Source organism: Scyliorhinus canicula, chromosome 1, assembly GCF_902713615.1.
Source record: "Scyliorhinus canicula chromosome 1, sScyCan1.1, whole genome shotgun sequence".
In the NCBI taxonomy this organism is placed as follows: domain Eukaryota; kingdom Metazoa; phylum Chordata; class Chondrichthyes; order Carcharhiniformes; family Scyliorhinidae; genus Scyliorhinus; species Scyliorhinus canicula.
Genome location: NC_052146.1, coordinates 12,785,088 through 12,804,926, shown reverse-complemented (window position 1 = coordinate 12,804,926; position 19,839 = coordinate 12,785,088). Strand labels below are relative to the sequence as shown.

Sequence of the window (19,839 nt, the reverse complement as noted above, 5' to 3'; positions counted from 1 at the left end):
TGGGAGGCGGGTACGTGTGATGGACTGGGCGGTCTTCACGACTCTCTGAAGTTTCTTGCGGTCAGGATAGTGGGTGATCTGGAGGTGAACTTTCCAATGGTGGTCTTCCCAGGTACCTGCTGCCTTTGTCCTTCCAGATGGTGGAGGTCACTCGTTTGGAAGGCGCTGTGGGACAAGCCTTGGTGAGTTGCAGTTTGAGTTTGTTACAGTTGATCTGCCAGTCCATTGCAGAAGGCCCAGGTGCATCAGTCAAATGGGAGAACAACCAGCCCCAGTCTCAGAGAGGCCAACACACCAGGACAAGCTAGTCCACCGCAATAAATACCGAAAACAACACTGCCCGATGGCACAAGATTAGCTTCCTGTGCTCTTAAAATACATCAGATATCAGTTTCCATCGCCCAACAGCTCAACTGAAGTGGAAGAAATAAAGTTATCATGGCTTGGAAACCTACTGCACAGGTTCATTGAGAAATTCTGGAGATGAAGCTGCAATCTGCATGAGGTAGCGTGCCCCACGTTTCATTATCTACAAGGTGGGGCCCACCCCCTGAAGCTAAGAAACACGTTGGCTGGGCAGATCATCTATACAGGGGAAGCTTTAATAATCCTGAGGTGGAGATGCCAATGCTGGACTGGGGTGGGCACAGTAAGACTTCTTGCGGCACCAGGTTAAAGTCCAACAGGTTTGTTTGACGTCACTAACTTTCGGAGCACAGCTCCTTCGTCATCGAAAGCCAGTGATTCGAAACAAACCTGTTGGACTTTAACCTGGTGTTGTAAGACTTGGTACTGTGCCAACCCCAGGCCAACGCCGGCAGCTCCACATTGAAAGTAAGTGTGTGTGAAGATATGAATCAAACAGTTAGTGCTATGTATTTGCGTTAATTCTTATCAGCTCTGTAGTGAATACAAGTCCTACCATGGGAAACAGAACGGCCATGTAAGAGATACACACTGTTAATAAAGCTCTGTTCTTTTAAACCTCCATTCTCCCCAGTATCACACCTCCAAAACACAACTGGTAGTTTGCGGCATTTTACTTGGTTAAATGTGCTAAATAAATGCAAGTTATTGTGGGTATTAACTGGCAACTTGACCATGATTAGGAATCTCAAGACATGTTTAATCTTAAGGTTACCTTAGCCAGAACACTGGTTAAGCCACAACTGGAGTACTGCATCTTCTGGGCATTACGTGTGAAGGCATTGGACAGGAAGCAGAAAAAAAATCACGCGGATGTTTCTATAGATGAGGAACTTGCAGTTACATAGGTAGATTGGAAAAGTTGGAACTGTTTGCCTGAAGAAAAGTTTTTTTTTTCTTTTTAAAAATAAATTTAAGAGAACCCAATTATTTTTTCCAATTAAGGGTCAATTTGGCATGGCTGGAGGGGGGGGGGGGGGGGGGGGGAGCAGTCCTCCGAGTGGGCGACTCCAATCGTGCCAGTGGTGAAGCCTGATGGAATCATTAGAATGTGCGAGGTCTACAAACTAACTGTGAATCAGGCAGCCAAACTTGACTAGTGCTCCACACCAACAATTGCAGGTTTACACGCTCAATTAGCAGGAGGCTAACTCCACACACAGTACCAGTGGGATAACATGGGCCTAATGAGCTTGTCAGTGATACAGCTACGGATGACAGCAATGCCGCAGCAAGCTACGCCGAGGACGAACCCAGTAATGTTCCGGGAGGAACTGAGGAAACTACCAGCAAGGATGCATCTTCGCAAATCGAGTCAACTCACTGGGGTTCAAACCAAAGTGACCTCTACTGCTGAAGCACCTGTTAGTGAATAGAACCGTTCTCAAAGGATTATGAAGTCCTCTGACCGACTTACCTTATGAAAGACTGTTTTGGGAGCCACTTGTTGTGTATTCTTGTAAATAGTTCCTTTGTTAATTGAAGAATGTTAGTCAGGAAAGTGAGGGTGGCACGGTGGCACATTGGTTAGCACTGCTGCCTCACGGCGCCGAGGACCCGGGTTCGATTCCGGTCCCGGGTCACTGTCCATGTGGAATTTGCAAGTTCTCCACGTGTCTGCGTGGGTCTCACCCCCATAACCCAAAGATGTGCAGGGTAGGTGGATTGGCCACGCTAAATTGTCCCTTAATTGGGAAAAAAAAAATAATTGGGTACTCTAAATTAATTTTTTTTAAAAGGAACTTGGTGGGGGGGGGGGGGGGAGGGAAGTGGTAGCATTCCCATTTATGGGGCAAGTTCCCAGAGGGTCATTTTGCCCGATAGGCCAATGGACGAGAGCGCACAAACCATGGGGGTGGAGCGGGGGATTCCCAGTTAGTCAGGAGTTTGGAACATGGCAGCTGTTATCTCACCCACTGTATACTTTAATAAACCGTTCGTTAGTTAATCTACCTGGTGGTCGCTCGTCTGTCAGGATATTACACTCCACATCTCGGGTCATCTTCTATCTTCTAATGGACAATACCCTGCAGCATCAAATCCATTAGCTGCAGTCTGAAGAGCTTGTTGCAGATTAAGCACTGATGCAAAAAGCTCTTGACGCATAAAAGCTTGTTAATGTAATCAGATGTCAATGTCGAAGGCCCACTGACATCAAGATACTGAAGCTGTGCCTCAACTGTCGGACATGAGTCATTGCCTGTGTGCATCGTACTAAAGAGTTGGACAGTTGTAAAAGAAAGATCTTCATTTATATGGATAATAAACGATGGCTAAGCCAGCAACGTACACATCTCATGACATTATTTTTTTAGAAACTGTATATGGCAGTGTTTTTCAAACTTTTTTTCCAGGGACCCATTTTTAATCATCCACTAAGTCCTCCACTCTACCAGCTGAGCTATCGAAGGAGAGGCCCATTCGGGGACCCATTTATACCAACTGGCCAACCTGCGGGATCCAACCCGGCCAACCTGCGGGATCCAATCCGGCCGACCGTTGCGACCCACGCCGGCCGACCTTTGCGACCCACGCCGGCCGACCTTTGCGACCCACGCCGGCCGACCTTCGCGACCCACGCCGGCCGACCTTCGCGACCCACGTCGGCCGACTATCACGACCCACCATTTTCTCTTACCTTGTTTGTTGCTGACAAAAATGGAGGAAATGGTTTTGGGTCCCTTTGGCCCCATGAACTTAAAAAGAAAGAGGCTGCGACCATATAAAAAAAAATGCCGGCGCACTGTGCCTGTGTGCCCGATAATCGGTGCACATGCGCATACGCACCGATGGTCAGGCACGCATGTGCAGTGCGGCCAAAATTTTTAATCTGTTCCTGGCCATTTTGAAGGCCGCTCGCAGCCGGCGTTATTAAAAGCCGGCTGCTGCGGCTGTTGCGTGCGGATTTGCGCGATCGGGAGCGTTGCAACTGAAGGCACCGCGACCCTCCCGACACCTGCCCGTGACCCACTCGCGGGTCGCGCCCCCGAGTTTAGCAATGGCTGGTATATGGTGCTTTTCACGACAACCAGACATCTCACAGTGCTTCACAGCCAATGATGTGCTTCACGGTCGGTGTAGTCACTGTCGTCATGTTGGAAATGTGACGTCCAATTGCAGAAAGCAAGATGCCACAAATGTCACTGTGACAATGATCAGATAATCGGTTTCTGTAATGTTGATTGAGGCACAGACACTGGCCTGGACAACAGGAATAACTCCTCACCCACGCCATGGGATATTTTGATCCGCCCTTGCAGGCAGATGGGGCCGAGGTTTAATGCCCCATCTGGAAGATGGCACCCATGGCAGTGCAGTGCCCCCTCGGTGCTGCACTGGAGTGTCAGCCTTAATTGTTGTGCTCAAACATAATCTGACCCCAGAACCTTCTCATTCAGTGGTGGAGTATGCTTATCTACTGCCGTTTTCTTTATTCTGTCATGGGACATGGCTCCGTAGGCATGGCCAGCATTTGTTGCCCGCCCCTAATTGCCCTTGAACCGAGTGGTGAGTCAACCACATTGCTGTGGCTTTGGAGTCACATATAAGCCAGAGCAGGTGTGGACAGCAGATTTCCTTCCCTAAAGGGCAAGTTAACCAGATAGGTTTTTACGGCAATCAACAATGGTTTCATGGTCATCAATAGACATTTTTAATTTCAGATTTTTATTGAGTTTAAATTTCACCATCTGCCGTGATGGGATTCGATCCCACATCCCCAGAGCATGACATGGATCTCTGGATTACTAGTCCTGTGACAATCCCACTACACCACAGTCTCACCAAGCAGGCTACCAGTACAGTCACTCTAGTGTCAGCAATCGGTATATAACGTTCTGCACGCTTGCACGCACAGAACACAAAAATTGGGGTAAGCAGGAGAGATGGGTTAATGTAAAAGATTTCATATGATTTTACTGAATGGTTAGATGGGGTTACGGGGCAGGGGCGTGAGTAGGGTGCTCTTTCAGAGGGTCCATGCAGACTTGATGGGCTGAATGGTCTCCTTCTGCACTGTAAGGTTTCTATGGTTCTATGGATGCCGCAAGCTCGAGGGGCTGAATGGCCTATCCCTGCTTCTTATGTTAAGCCAGGTTGGAGTTGTCCACTGTAAACTCCGACATGTGAGTGGGCAAACTACCACGGAGAGTCGAGTTGTGTAAATGCCAAGAGGTCAGGGCTGTAAAATCTCAGGTTCTCCAACAGGATGTGTACATTCTGCTCTTTTATTTAGGGAAATAACAATCATCCACGGGATGTGCGTTTTGCTGGCAAAGTCCAGCATTAATTATCCATCCCGAGTCCCTTGGGGTGGTGGCAAATTGCCTACTCGAAGCACTGGAACAGACTTTGCACAATTTTCCATCGAAACAAAAATGTTGGAAACGCTCAGCAGGTCTGGCAGGATCAGAGAGAAACAGAGTTAACTTTTCAGGTCTGCAAACTGCTACAGCATTTGTTTATTGGACGGGGGTATCGCTGGCTAGACTAGCATTTATTGCCCATCCCGATTTACCCATGCTGTGAATCTGGATGAAAAAGAGACTAAATAACATAGGAACATGGGACTTGGGAGCAGAAGTAGACAATTCAGCCCTCCGAGCCTGCTCCGCCATTCATTCAGATCATGGCTGATCCACCTCCCCACCCGTTCCCCATATCCCTTTCATCCATGTTTTTTTAAATCAAAAGTATATCTATCGCCTTCTTGAAACCATTTAATGATCCAGACTCCACCGCACTATGGGGCAGCGGGTTCCACAAATTCACCTCCCTCTGCAAGAAGTAGTTCCTCCTCATCTCAGTTCTAAATCTACCGTCTCTCAACCTGTATCTGTGATCTCTCGTTCTAGATTGCCCCATAAGGGGGAACATTGGGTCTACAGTTACTTTATCAATCCGTCTTAGGTGCGACCGATGAGAATCCCCAATGAAGCCGAATCTCCACTCTCCCCCCTGTGTTTGTCTGAAGCAGTGCGTTCAGGAGAGAGGCTCAGATTTTCCATTCCAATAATGGGCAGACATGATAGGAATTTGACAAATACATGAACAGGATGGGAATAGAGGGATACGGACCCCGGAAGTGTAGAAGATTTTGGTTTAGACGGGCAGCATGGTCAGCACAGGCTTGGAGGGCTGAAGGGCCCGTTTCTGTGCTGTGCTTTTCTTTGATCTTTGTTGAATTCCTCACCCTCCCATATTCATCCGCATTCTCGAGAATGCAGTAAATAATAACAGTCACGAAGTTGGTGAAGAAACCAGAAATGCAGGTTTGGTAGAACTATTAACCTGACATCTGTCTGTTCTTTCAACTTGCTTCACTGCTACGTACAGGAAGGTGGTTTTCTTCCTGGAATCTTTGACTGATTAGGTACGCATTGGGCGTTTTCTGTTTCTTCTAAGTATTCTTTCCTCATCCTGCTAGCACTGACTAAAGCTGGGCTGTTAACGAGGACTGGCAACCCTCCCATACCCAAGGTTAATGCGGTTGTTCTTTTATCTTGGAGTGTAAAGGTTAAAGGTCATTAGGTTATTGCACCTAACAAAGAATTGTATTTCCATCACATCTTCAACATAGTCAAATGCCCCAAAGGCAGAACCTACAAACATCAAATGATATTGATGTGCACCCACATGATAACCTGGCTAAGGTGGTAGGTTTTAAGGAGATTCTTGAAGGTGGAGACAGAGAGAGGGAGGAGAGGGTTTAAGGAGGGAGTTCCAGAGCTTAAGGGTCCAGACAGCTGCAGACACAGCCACCAATGATTGAGAAAATAAAACTCAGGAGTACACAAGAGGCCAGAATTATTGGATCGCAATTGCAGGGCTGGAGGTGATTACAGAGACAGGGAAGGGCAAGGTCATGGAGACGTTGAAAAATATATTACATGATGAAAGTAATTCAGTCCATCATGTATGTGAAAGCTCCTTGAAGGAGTTGTCCAATTTAGCCCCATACCCTGTACTTGAACATGACTAATTTACATGTGCAATGGTCTTTTAGAAATGCCTAGGAAGGCGACAGTGGTTCGATCCCTGCCCCGGTGCACTGTCCGTGTGGAGTTTGCAAGTTCTCCCCGTGTCTGCGTGGGTCTAATCCTACAACCCAAAGATGTGCAGGCTAGACGAATTGGCCACGCTAAATTGCCCCTTAATTGGGAAAAATAAATAAAAAGAAAGTGCCTGAGGAATCGGATTGCTCCCCCCTTGCAGGGAGGAGGGTCTAGATTTTTGTACCCCCAAGTCCTGAAGTGGGACTTGACCCCCTAACTCCGAGGTGGGAGTGCGACTGACAGTGCCATGATAGCGCATTCTAGATCTTAACAAACTTGCAAATGTTTCTCCTCATTTATCTCCCAGTTCTTTTGCCAATTGCTTAAATCTATTGACCACTGGTTACCGACTTCTTATTGTCCTTTATTCTTTTTATACACCTCTTTTCCCTCTCTTCTCTAATTTTCTCTTCTGCATCTCTCATCTCTAGTATCATCTGGGTGAATCTCCTCTGCACCTTCTCCAAAGGTCTTGACATCTTTCCTAACATGTTGCCCAGATTTATAGACAATCTTCCAGCTCAGGCCTATCCAGTGATTTGCACGAGTTCCTCGTTTTTGTATTCAATGGCCCTATTTGCCAAACTGCCACAATCGCTTCCGCAATTGGCACTGGCACCGTTCAATGCTTTGTGAAATTGCACCCACCTCTTTGAAAATTCTCTATAAAGACAACTCTTTGCCAAATGTTTCAGCTATCTCCCCAAACCTTACCTCCCTTGACCTGGCTTGGCAATGTACTTCACTGGCTGTGAGCTACCTTGGGAACTCCAGAGCTTTTGACAAGCTCTATGGAAACACGAGCCAGCTGTTTCTATAATTGTATTTTGACAGTAATGCCAACTGGGAAAGAGAAATCCCAGTGGTAATGTTGCCAGGCCTTTCTAATCGTCACCTTTAGGTTTCACTCATGCTACATGATCACATTAGAACATTACTGTCGTCAAAAAAACTCAATTTATACTGTTCACACGAAGAACAAAAAGTACAGCACAGGAACAGGCCCTTCGGCCCTCCAAGCCTGCACCGACCATGCTGCCCATCTAAACTAAAATCTTCTACACTTCCGGGATCCTTATCCCTCTATTGACAGTAAGGAGTCCAAAGATGTGCAGGTTAGGTGGATTGGCCATGATAAATTGCCCTTAGTGTCCAAAATTGCCCTTAGTGTTGGGTGGGGTTACTGGGTTACGGGGATAGGGTGGAGGTGTTAACCTTGGGTAGGGTGCTCTTTCCAGGAACCGGTGCAGACTCGATGGGCCGAATGGCCTCCTTCTGCACTGTAAATTCTAAAGCGAAAAAGGGCAGCACGGTAGCATTGTAGTTAGCACAATCGCTTCACAGCTCCAGGGTCCCAGGTTCGATTCCGGCTTGGGTCACTGTCTGTGCGGAGTCTGCACATCCTCCCAGTGTGTGCGTGGGTTTCCTCCGGCTGCTCCGGTTTCCTCCCACAGTCCAAAGATGTGCAGGTTAGGTGGATTGGCTATGATAAATTGCCCTTAGTGTCCAAAATTGCCCTCATGTTGGGTGGGGTTACTGGGTTATGGGGATAGGGTGGCGGTGTTAACCTTGGGTAGGGGGCTCTTTTCAGGAGCCGGTGCAGACTTGATGGGCCGAATGGCCTCCTTCTGCACTGTAAATTCTATGATAATCTATGATATCACCAGGTTAAAGTCCCAACAGGTTTGTTTGAAACATGAGCTTTTGGAGCACTGCTCCTTCCTCAGCAGTGCTCCGAAAGCTAGTGTTTGAAACAAACCTGTTGGACTTTAACCTCGTGTTGTCAGACTTCTTACTGTGCCCACCCCAGTCCAACGCCGGCATCTCCACATCCTGGCCCGCCATTCACATCAGCTGTGGCGTACAATGTGATACAAGTTGAACACCCGCGTTCCCAACAAAAGTAATGTCGGAAAATCAAGGGCCTAAATCTATCACTGCCTTGCTCCAGGAATACTTTCTGGAATGTTGGAATACATCCCGTACCCCCGCCATGGAACAATGGGAATCCTACTTCAATGAGGAATGTCACACACAATGCGATCCTGGTTTCAATCATCTCATTTGGACAGTTGCCACGAGATGAGGGCGACAGAGTTTATTTGGAGTCTTCAGCACTGAAAGAGACCACTCGACCCAATTTATTCCCCCCTCCCATTCACTCACATAGGGGGAGGGATTCACCGACCCACCGCCGGGTCGGAGAATCGGCGGGGGGGGGGGGGGGGGGGGGCATGATTCCTGCACCCATCACCAGAGAATCGGCGGGGGGGGGGGGGGGGGGGGGTGGCATGATTCCTGCACCCATCACCGGAGAATCGGCAGGGGCGGGAACGTGCCAGTCGGCGCCCCCCCCCCCAAGCGATTCTCCGGCCCTCGATGGGCCAAAGTCCCGCTGGTTCTATGCCAGTCCCGACAACATAAATTGGACTAGGTCCCTTTCTGGCAGGGCCTGGCAGTGTGGACGGGCTCCTGGGGGGGGGGGGGGGGGGGGGGCGCCCCCACAGTGGCCTGGCCCGCGATCGGGGCTCACCGATCCGCGGGAGGGTCTGTGCCGTGGGGGCTCTCTTATCCTACGCGCCGGCCATGTCAGCCTCCGCCATGGCCAACGCGTAGGTGAACCCCCCCCCCTGCGCATGCACGGGGATGATGTCAGCAGCCGTTGACGCTCCCGCGCCGGCCGGCTGAGTCCCTTCGGCCCCAGCGCACCTTTGGGGCGGCCAGACGCCGGAGTGGCTCACGCCACTCCGTCCCGCCGGGACCCCCTGCCCCACCGGGTACGGGTGAATTCCGCCCCGGATGTGGAACATCATTGGCACGACCAGCATTTGCAGTCCTTCCCTAATTGCCCTTGAAGGGGTGGTAGCGAGCACTCACTCTCTTGACAACTGAGTGGCTCCTTACGAGGCCAATTTGCAGGGCAGCTGGGAGTCAACCACATTACAGTATTGTGGATCTGCAGTCAGATGTAGGCCACACCAAGTCAGGGCGGCAGATTTCCTTCCCTAAAGCAAACTGGATAGGTTTTCATGACAATTTTGGTCACCATTGCAGATGCTAGCTTTTTAAACCCAGATTTATTTAATTAATTGAACATAAATTCTCCCAGATGCTCTGGTGGGATTTGAACTCAGCCCCTGCATATTAGGCCTGTCAACTGGATGACTGCCCAGTAAAGGGATGCCAGTTTATCCTGGAGCCCAAGCAGGAGGGCAGAGTGCAAGAAGGAAAAGAAAATAGTCGGTCATCCTTGAAAGCAGAACTTGAACAAGTGGGGGTGGGGAAAGAGGGGGGGAAACGTTGTGGTCAACGCAGGAACTGATGACACTGGGAGGATTAGGACTGATGATTTGCTGGGGGAGATTGTGGAGCTAGGTACTAACTAAAAAGCTGAACCTCAAAATGATCATCTCTACTACCTGAGCTACGCACAAATGAGCATAGAGACAAATGGAGTTTTAAATGGGTGGTTGAAAAGAATGGTGTGGCAACCAACAAGAGGCATCAGTGCTGGTGAAAGAGGGAGCCCGCTCCACTGGGACAGACTCCACTTAAACTCAGGCTGGGATCAGTGACCTGTTAAATTAAACACTTTCTAGGATGGTCGGTAAGGCTTTAAACTAATATGGAAGGAGGTAAAGCAAGTGGAAAATGACAAGTCTAATAAGAAAAGGGGCTGGTTTAGCACAGGGCCAAATCGCTGGCTTTGAAAGCAGACCAAGACAGGCCAGCAGCACGGTTCAATTCCCGTACCAGTCTCCCCGAACAGGCGCTGGAATGTGGCGACTAGGGGCTTTTCACGGTAACTTCATTTGAAGCCTACTCGTGACAATAAGCGATTTTCATTTCATTTTTCAAAAGTCAAAGATTGTGGAGGAAAATCAAGCAGACGGAGTCAGGATGAGACAGATTATTAACAGCGTGATGGGATTACCAACCAAGGCCGCATCAGGAAAAAGTAGTCAAATTTAAAATTAAAGGCAGCAACATCTGAATGCATGAAACATTTTGTTAAGAAGATAGACAAATTAATGGTACAAATAAAGATAAATGGGTTGGATCTAGTCGTCATTACTGAGACATTGCTGCAGAGGACCAAAATTGAGAACTAAATATTCCAAGGTACATGATTACAAAGAACAAAGAAAATTACAGCACAGGAACAGGCCCTTCGGCCCTCCCAGCCTGCGCCGATCCAGATCCTTTACCTAAACCTGTTGCCTATTTTCCAAGGTCTACTTCTCTCTGTTCCCCACCCGTTCATGTATCTGTCCAGATGCATCTTAAATGATGCTATCGTACCCGCCTCTACCACCTCCGCTGGCAAAGCATTCCAGGCACCCACCACCCTCTGCGTAAAAACATTCCACGCACATCTCCCTTAAACCTTTCCCCTCTCACCTTGAAATCGTGACCCCTTGTAATTGACACCCCCACTCTTGGAAAAAGCTTGTTGCTATCCACCCTGTCCATACCTCTCAATTTTGCAGACCTCAATCAGGTCTCCCCTCAACCTCCGTCTTTCCAATGAAAACAGTCCTAATCTACTCGACCTTTCTTCATAGCTAGCACCCTCCATACCAGGCAACATCCTGGTGAACCTCCTCTGCACCCTCTCTAAAGCATTGTTTTGTTTTGTAAAGATAAACAACATGAACATGGAATGGGGCGGCCCTGTTAATAAAGAAAGATATAAAAGCTACAAAGAGAAAGGATCTGGGCCTAAAACATCAAGGTGGAGAATCAGTTGTGTGGGTCTAAGAGATAAGAAGGGACAGAAAACACGGATGGGAGTAATTTATAGGCCCCTGAACAATAATACGAGTGTTGGACAAAGTATATCAGTAAAACTAGGAATACGTAATTATACCAAGGATAATTCAATAATCCTGGGAGACATTAATCTTCATTTGGATTGGGGAAACCAAATTGCTGCTCGTTCGGAGGACGAGTTCATGGAATACATTGAAGATAGTGTTAAGGAGCAGTAGGTCAATCAACCAATTAGGGAACAGGCTATTTTAGATCTAGCAAGACACCGTTCATTAGTACTCATACAGTCAAGGATCTTTTGGGGAACGGTGAGCATAATATATAGAGATGTGGTCAAGTCCAAAACTAGGATTAAAAAAAAGAATTTCCAATTAAGGGACAATTTAGCATGGCCAATCCACCCAACCTTCACAACTTTTGGGTTGTGGGGGTGAGACCCACGCAGACACGGGGAGAATGTGCAAACTCCACACGGACAGTGACCAGGGCCGGGATCGAACCCGGGTCCTCAGCGCGGTGAGGCAGCAGTGCTAACATTTTAGAATTATGAATGCATATCCAAGCCCTTGAGGAACAAAATCTCCATGGAAAAAGTGGTAAAGTCATAGCTAACCAAATAAGTTATGGGCAGCGTTAGATTAAAGGAACAGGCGTATAATATTGCCAAAAAGAGTAGGAGCTAAGAATAGAGTCACCATAGTCGCAGATGACCATAGGCTGCTTTCACCTCAGGCAAGTCGGACCCTTCATGAATAACCTCTTGGTAAGGGGAGGAGCCCGAGAATAGGGAGAGTTTAAAAATCAATAAAGTGTGACCAAAAATTGCTAAAGAGGGAGAAAACAGAATGTGGGTAAAGTAGCAAGAAATATAAAAACAGATTGTGAGAACTTCTATAAGTATGTAAAAAGGAGGAGTTTAGCAAAAGTTACCATGGATCCCTTCAAGGTTGAGACAGGAGAAATTATAACGGTGAATGAAGAAATGGCAGTGATGTTAAACAAACCTTGCATTGGAAAGTGTGATGTGGAGATGCCGGTGTTGGACTGGGGTGAGCACAGTAAGAAGTCTGACAACACCAGGTTAAAGTCCAACAGGTTTGTTTCAAACACGAGCTTTCGGAGCACTGCTCCTTCCTCAGGTGAATGGAGGGGTATGTTCCAGAAACATTTATATCGACAAAGTCAGAGATGCCAGACAATGCTTAGAATGCGATTGTCTGGCATCTCTGACTTTGTCTAGATAAATGTTTCTGGAACACAGCTCTCCATTCACCCGAGGAAGGAGCAGTGCTCCGAAAGCTCATGTTTGAAACAAACCTGTTGGACTTTTACTTGGAAAGTGTGGGGAAGCAAGTACCTAAGAAATGAACAGAACTAAAAGCTGATAAAGCTGGAGCTGACGGTCTATACTCTTCGGGTTTTAAAGTAAGTGACTGCAGAGATAGTGGATCATCCTATCTCTCTACCCTGCTACCCAGGGTAGCATGGTATCACCTGGCAGCAGGGTAGCATGGTGGTTAGCATAAATGCTTCACAGCTCCAGGGTCCCAGGTTCGATTCCCGGCTGGGTCACTGTCTGCGTGGAGTCTGCACGTCCTCCCCCTGTGTGCGTGGGTTTCCTCCGGGTGCTCCGGTTTCCTCCCACAGTCCAAAGATGTGCGGGTTAGATGGATTGGCCATGCTAAATTGCCCGTAGTGTTCTAATAAAAGTAAAGGATAAGGGGGGGTTGTTGGGTTACGGGTATAGGGTGGATACGTGGGTTTGAGTAGGGTGATCATGGCTCGGCATAACATTGAGGGCCGAAGGGCCTGTTCTGTGCTGTACTGTTCTATGTTCTATGTTCTATCCTGAATGTTCTAGATTCTAAAACAGCCCCTGTGCATTGGAAGGTACAAAAGAAAACCAGCTGTTTAAGGAAGCAGAGAGATGGGAAACGGGGAACTCGAGGACAGTTAGGCTTCCATCATCAGTAAAGATTTATTTATTTTTTTAAATTAAAAGTGTCCAATTCTTTTTTTCCCCCCCTCTATTTAGCGTGGCCAATCCACCTACCTTGCACGCCTTTTTGGGTTGCGGGGGGGTGAGATCCACACAGACATGGGGAGAATGTGAAACTCCACACGGACAGAGACCCGGGGCCGGGATCGAACCCAGGTCCTCAGCGACAAGGGTAAAGAATTTTTAAAACATTTTTTCATGGGATACAAATGTCGCTGGTCAGGAGAGCATTTCTTCCCACTCCTAACTACCCTTGGACTGTGTGGGCCATTTCAGAAACCATTTAAGAGTCAACCACATTTCTATGGGTCTGGAGCCCACATGTAGTCCAGATCAGGTAAAAGAGACAGATTTCTTTCTCAAAAAGAACACAAAACAAACCAGACAGGTTTTTACAACAATTGATGTTAGCGTCATGGGCAGCATTACAGAGGTGAACTTTTGTTTTATAAATTGAATTTAATTCCACCATGACAGCTGATGGGACTTCAATCCATGGATCCAGAACATTAGCCTTGGCCTCTTGAAATATTAGTCCGCTAGCGTCACCCTGTGAGAACGCTAGAATATATTGGGTGGGTGGGGGAGTAGATACGGCAACAGGGTGCTTGGAAAAGCATTTTGATCAGGAAGAATCAACAGGGGTTTTAATAAAGGGGAATCCTGTTTGACAAGTCCATTGGAATTTTTTGAGGCTATAAATAGCAGAGCAGATATCGTGAATTTTCAGGAGGCATTCAATAAACGCCACACAAGGGATTGTGACAGCAGATTGTGGTTAATATACTGGAATAGGATGACAGACTAGAAAACAGAATAGGTATAAAAGGGTCACTTTGGGATGGCCTGAAGGATTAGTGCCTGGGCCTCAGCTATTTACGCTCTTATCAATAATAATTAAATGAAGGGGCAGAGTGGTTTCTATCCAAGCTGCCTGATGATATAAAAAGCTAGACGGGAAAGTAAGATGCGAGGAGGACGCAAAGAGGCTGTAAACAGACATGGAGCAATTTGAACAGCAAAGGGGTAAACGAGAGGAAGTGTCAAATTATCTAGACTAGTCAGCCGAACGGAAAAGCAATTTTTTTTCAAAAAACAGTGAAACTAATAAATGCTGATATGCCGATAAATTTGGGAGTCCTTGTAGAGTACATGAAACAACAAGTTAACATACAGGTACAGCAATTAGGGAGTTGGAGTATAAGAGTAAGGAAGTCTTGCTGCAATTATACAAGGATTTGATGAGACCACACATGGAACACTGTACAGTTTTGAGCTCCTTATCTAAGGAAGGGTACATGCCAGCCTAGGACCAAAGACATAGGAGCAGAATTAGGCTACTCGGCCCATCGAGTCTGCTCCGCCGTTCAATCATGGCTGATATTTTCTCATCTCATCCCCATTCTCCTGCCTTCTCCCCATAACCCCGGATCCCCTTATTAATCAAGAACCTATCTATCTGTCTTAAAGGCACTCAGTGATTTGGCCTCCACAGCCTTCTGCAGCAAAGAGTTCCACAGATTCAACACCCTCTGGCTGAAGAAATTCCTCCTCATCTCTGTTTTAAAAGAACGTCCCTTTAGTCTGAGATGGTGTCCTCTGGTTCTAGTTTTTTTCCTACAAGTGGAAACATCCTCTCCACGTCCACCTCCAGGGGAGAGCCACCTTTCATTTGACTGTTCACCACATTGCCTGCTACGACCACAAGTCCAAGGTTCAATTCCCACTCCAAAAACACAAGCTCAGGCTCCAGTTCAGCATTCTCGAGCTCATGCTCCAGTGCAGCATTCTCGAGTTCATGCTCCAGTGCAGCGTGGAGTGTTGCATTTTACGGCCAATTACAGGCTTTTGAAGTAATGTAGGAAAGATGTCAGCAATTTGCGAGCAGCAAGCTCCCACAAACAACAATATAGGAAATGATCAGATAACCTGGTTTAGAACATAGAACAGTACAGCACAGAACAGGCCCTTCGGCCCTCGATGTTGTGCCGAGTAATGATCACCCCACTCAAATCCACGTATCCACCCTATACCCGTAACCCAACAACTCTCCCCCTTAACCTTACTATTAGGACACTACGGGCAATTTAGCATGGCCAATCCACCCAACCCGCACATCTTGGGACTGTGGGAGGAAACCGGAGCACCCAGAGGAAACCCACGCACACACGGGGAGGACGTGCAGACTCCGCACAGACAGTGACCCAGCCGGGAATCGAACCTGGGACCCTGGAGCTGTGAAGCATTGATGCTAACCACCATGCTGCCCTTTAGTAATACTGTTAAACTCTGAACACAAAGCAAAATCTTTGGAAGCATTTGAGCTCAAGGCTCCTCTTTCTTTGGTCCTCCTACAGCTCAGCCTGGCCTCAACTCTTCACTGCTTGTCTTAATGTTTTGCATCTTTTCTCCATCATCTGCTCCATGTGCTATGTTACTCGATTTCAATATGGTGGAGGATGGGGTGGAAAATGTCACAGCATCAGCATCCTTGGGTTGGAATCGATTGAGGATTCTGGTCCCAATTATGGTTCAGAGTCCATCTTACAGATATGGTTCAGCTGGTCATGTCTGTGACAACTCAAGGGCAGCACAGTGGCGCAGTGAGTTAGCACTGCAGTCGCACAGCGCCGAGGTCCCAGGTTCGATTCCGGCTCTGGGTCACTGTCCGTGTGGAGTTTGCACATTCGCCCCGTGTTTGCGTGGGTTTCATCCCCACAACCCAAAGATGTGCAAGCTAGGTGGATTGGCCATGCTAAATTGCCCCTTAATTGGGAAAAAATGAATTGGGTACTCTAAATTTATAAAAAGAAAAAAAAATGTCTGTGACAACTCGTTGAAGATGCAATTCAACTAAGTGCCAGGCCCCGTCTCCTCCCGATAAACCTGCACATGGTTCCTTTGTTTAGATAATAATCCAATTGCCCCGTGAATGTCTCAATTGAACCCGACTCCAGCACACACAGGTAGTGGAATCTAGATTCTAGCCATTCGCTGTGTGTAAACATTTAGCATAAAAACATAGAAAATAGGACCAAGGACCAGGAGTGGATCACCAGCCCTTCGAACCTGCATCACTGTTCAATGTCAATGCAAATTCAGTATCCCACTCCCACTTTCTCTCCATATCCCTTGATCCCTTTAGCTGCAAGGACCACGTCCAGCTCACTCACGAATATATCCAACAAACAGGCCCCAACAGCTGGGTCAAGAATTCCACAAGTTCACAACTCAGAAGTTCTTCTTCATCTCAGTCCCGAATGGCTTACACCCCTTAGTCGAAGGCTGTGGCCCCTAGTTCTGGACGCCCCCAACATTCTTCCTGCATCTAGCCTGTCCAGTCCCATCAGGATTTTATATGTTTCTATGAGATCCGCTCACATTTTTCAAAACTCCAGTGAGTACATGCCCTTCAATCCACTCTTTCATATGTCAGTCTTGCTACCCTGAGAATTAGTCTTGTGAATCTTCACCGGACAGCCATGTGGCCTTTGTTTGTATTGCGAATTACGTTAAATCAACATCCTCTTGTTACCGATCCTTCCACCAATTACAAATAAGTACCCAATTCACATTTTCCTCCAATTAAGGGGCGGCACGGTAGCACAGTTACTTCACAGCACCAGGGACCCGGGTTCGATTCCCGATTCCAGTCACTGTCTGTGCGGAGTCTGCACGTTCTCCCAGTGTCTGTGGGGGTTTCCTCCGGGTGTTCCGGTTTCCTCCCACAAGTCCCGAAAGACGTGCTGTCAGGTGAATTGGACATTCTGAATTCTTCCTCAGTGTACCCGAACAGGCGCCAGAATGTGGCGACTAGGGGATTTTCACAGTAACTTCATTGCAGTGTTAATGTAAGCCTACATGTGACACTAATAAAGATTATTATTATTAAGCCTGGTCAATCCATCTACCCTGCGCATCTTTGGGTTGTGGAGGTCCATTGCCCTCAAGATTGTGAATGACTCCCTTCAAATTTCCTCTCAGCGTTCTCTTCTTCAGGCAGCGTGGTGGCGCAGTGGTTAGCACTGCTGTCTCAGCACCTAGCAGCCAGGTTGGATCCCAGCCCCGGATTACTGAGTTTGCACATTTTCCCCGTGTCTATGTGGGTCTCACCCCCATAACCCAAAAAAAGATGTGCAGGGTAGGTGGATTGGCAATGCCAAATTGGAAAAAGATAATTGGATACTCTTAAATTTATTTAAAAAAAAAAAGACTTCTCTTCAGGCTAACAGTTCCAACTTTTCCAATCTCCCTGTGTAACTGCAAGTTCCTCGTCCATAGAAACATCCTCATGATTTTTTTCTGCATCCTCTCCAATGCCTTCACACGTGATGCCCAGAAGATGCAATACTCCAGTTGTGGCTTAACCAGTGTTCTATGCAGGTTTAAGGTAACCTTAAGATTAACTTGACCATGATTGGGAATCTCAAGTCATGTTTACCAGTAAATACCCACAATAACTTGCATTTATTTAGCACATTTAACCAAAGTAAAATGCCATAAACTACTACTGTAGTTGTGTTTTGGGAGAACAGAGGTTTAAAAGAACAGAGCTTTATTGACTGTCATCTCTTACATGGCTGTTCGGTTTCCCATGGTAGGACTTGTATTCACCTCTGGTGAATACGTTAATACAGAGCTACACCAGAGCTGATAAGAATTAATGCAAATGCATAGCACTAACTGTTTGATTCATATCTTCACACATTTTCGATGTGGAGATGCCGGTGTTGGACTGGGGTGGGCACAGTAAGAAGTCTTACACCAGGTTAAAGTTCAACAGGTTTGTTTTGAATCACTTGTTTTGAATCGGTGATGAAGGAGCTGCGCTCCGAAAGCTAGTGACTCCAAACAAACCTGTTGGACTAACTGGATGTTGCAAGACTTCTTACTGTACTCCATTTAGAACAGGACTTCAAGTCTGTACCGACCCTCACTTCCACCCTATCCCCGTAACCCAATAACCCTATCTAACCTTTTTTTGGTCACTAAGGGCAATTGAGCATGGCCAATCCACCCAACCTGCATGTCTTTGGACTGTGGGAGGAAACTGGAGCACCTGGTGGAAACCCACGCAGACACGGAAGGAAAGTGCCGACTCCGCACAGACAGTGACCCAAAACCAGAATTGAACCTGGGACCCGGGCGCGGTGAGGCAGCAGTGCTAACCACTGTGCCACCCCATTGAGGAAGAGGGGGAGGAGGAAAATACTTCTCAGAGGGTAGTGAATCTTCCTCAAAAAAGGTGGTGGGAGCAGAGTCTTTGATTTTTTTTTTTAAGGTAAAGGTTGCTACTTCTTGACGAGCAAGGGGGTGAAAGGTTGTCGGAGGTAGGCGAGAATGTGTCGTGAGGTTTAGATCAGAACAGCCATGATCTTATAGAATGGTGCGGCAGGCTCGAGGGGCTGAGCGGCCTCCTCCTGTTCCTAATCCATATGTTTGTATGTTAGGTGAGGTGGCAGAGCAGGGAGCCCCGCAGTATAGAAAAAGGAGGGGGAGACAATGCAAGGGCATTGGGGGATGAGGAAAGGGAGAAGTGCAGGGTAATAAAGTTTCTCACAGAGAAGCAAAGATCTCCTGCTCGCTCAAATAAAATCACTGGGAGCCTGGGAACACCAGCTCACCAACAATTACACTGCCAGCTGCACAGTGCTAAAAGTCACAATATTTGAAGAAATAAATGGATATTTTTCAAAAGAGCAGCCACAGGGAGGTTTCTAAAATTTGTCACAGACACAAGGCAGCCTGAGATTCTGTCCCTTTGTGACTGGGATGGGCTGATACCACACAGACTGACATGTATCTCAGCCCACACAGCGCTGAGAGCAGTCAGCAATGTTTAACCCTGTTGGTTTGCTGTCATCTCCCGTCCCCCACACACAATCTTCAGCAACATGCCTTTCACAGGACGATTATTATTAATTGTATCCCACCCCCCCCCCCCGGTCTTACTCACCCGCCAGGATGGCTTTGCCAGGATGGGTGAGCTTGGGGGCTGGAGCGGCGGCTGCAGCCAGGCAGCGGGCTGTGTGCAGCGGGCTGTGTTCAGACATCACTCGCTGCTTCTACAGACACAAGAGGCTGGGGCTGGACGCTGGCTGCTGTCTGGGGGGAGGGTGCTGACCTTGCTTTGGGGCAGTGAGCAGGGATAGTGGGGGGAGGATATATAGAGTAGTGAAGGGGGGGCGAGCTCCTGCTCTCTGCGGGTTTCCTGGTCTCTGTTTCTGGAGACTGAGGGGTGTGTTTGTGTCGCTGATCCGCTCCATGCGCAGGGCGGAGACTTCAACGCCTCATCTGGCGTCACATCCTCACCATCTGGCACATTGCCCAGGGCACAGCAGAATACAGCTCTTCTGATACAGCACAGCACACACTACAGTATAGGGCTAAGCACAGTGTAGCATTTAATACAGCACAGCACACACTACAGTATAGGGCTAAGCACAGTGTAGCATTTAATACAGCACAGCACACACTACAGTACAGTAAGAAGTCTTACAACACCAGGTTAAAGTCCAACATGTTTGTTTCAAACACTAGCTTTCGGAGCACTGCTGCTTCCTCAGGTGAATGAAGAGGTATGTTCCA

General features: G+C 47.5%; 1 protein-coding gene across 1 annotated transcript in view; it reads right to left on the bottom strand.

Moving 5' to 3' along the window:
• LOC119977682 (tricarboxylate transport protein B, mitochondrial-like) overlaps window positions 1-19,506 on the bottom strand; it is a 103,944-nt gene extending 84,438 nt beyond the window's left edge. The window contains exon 1 of the mRNA XM_038818863.1: window positions 19,208-19,506. Within this exon, the coding sequence (XP_038674791.1) occupies window positions 19,208-19,304 (97 nt within the window). The 5' untranslated portion in view covers window positions 19,305-19,506. The remainder of the gene's footprint in view (window positions 1-19,207) is intronic.
• Window positions 19,507-19,839: the final 333 nt, after the last annotated feature.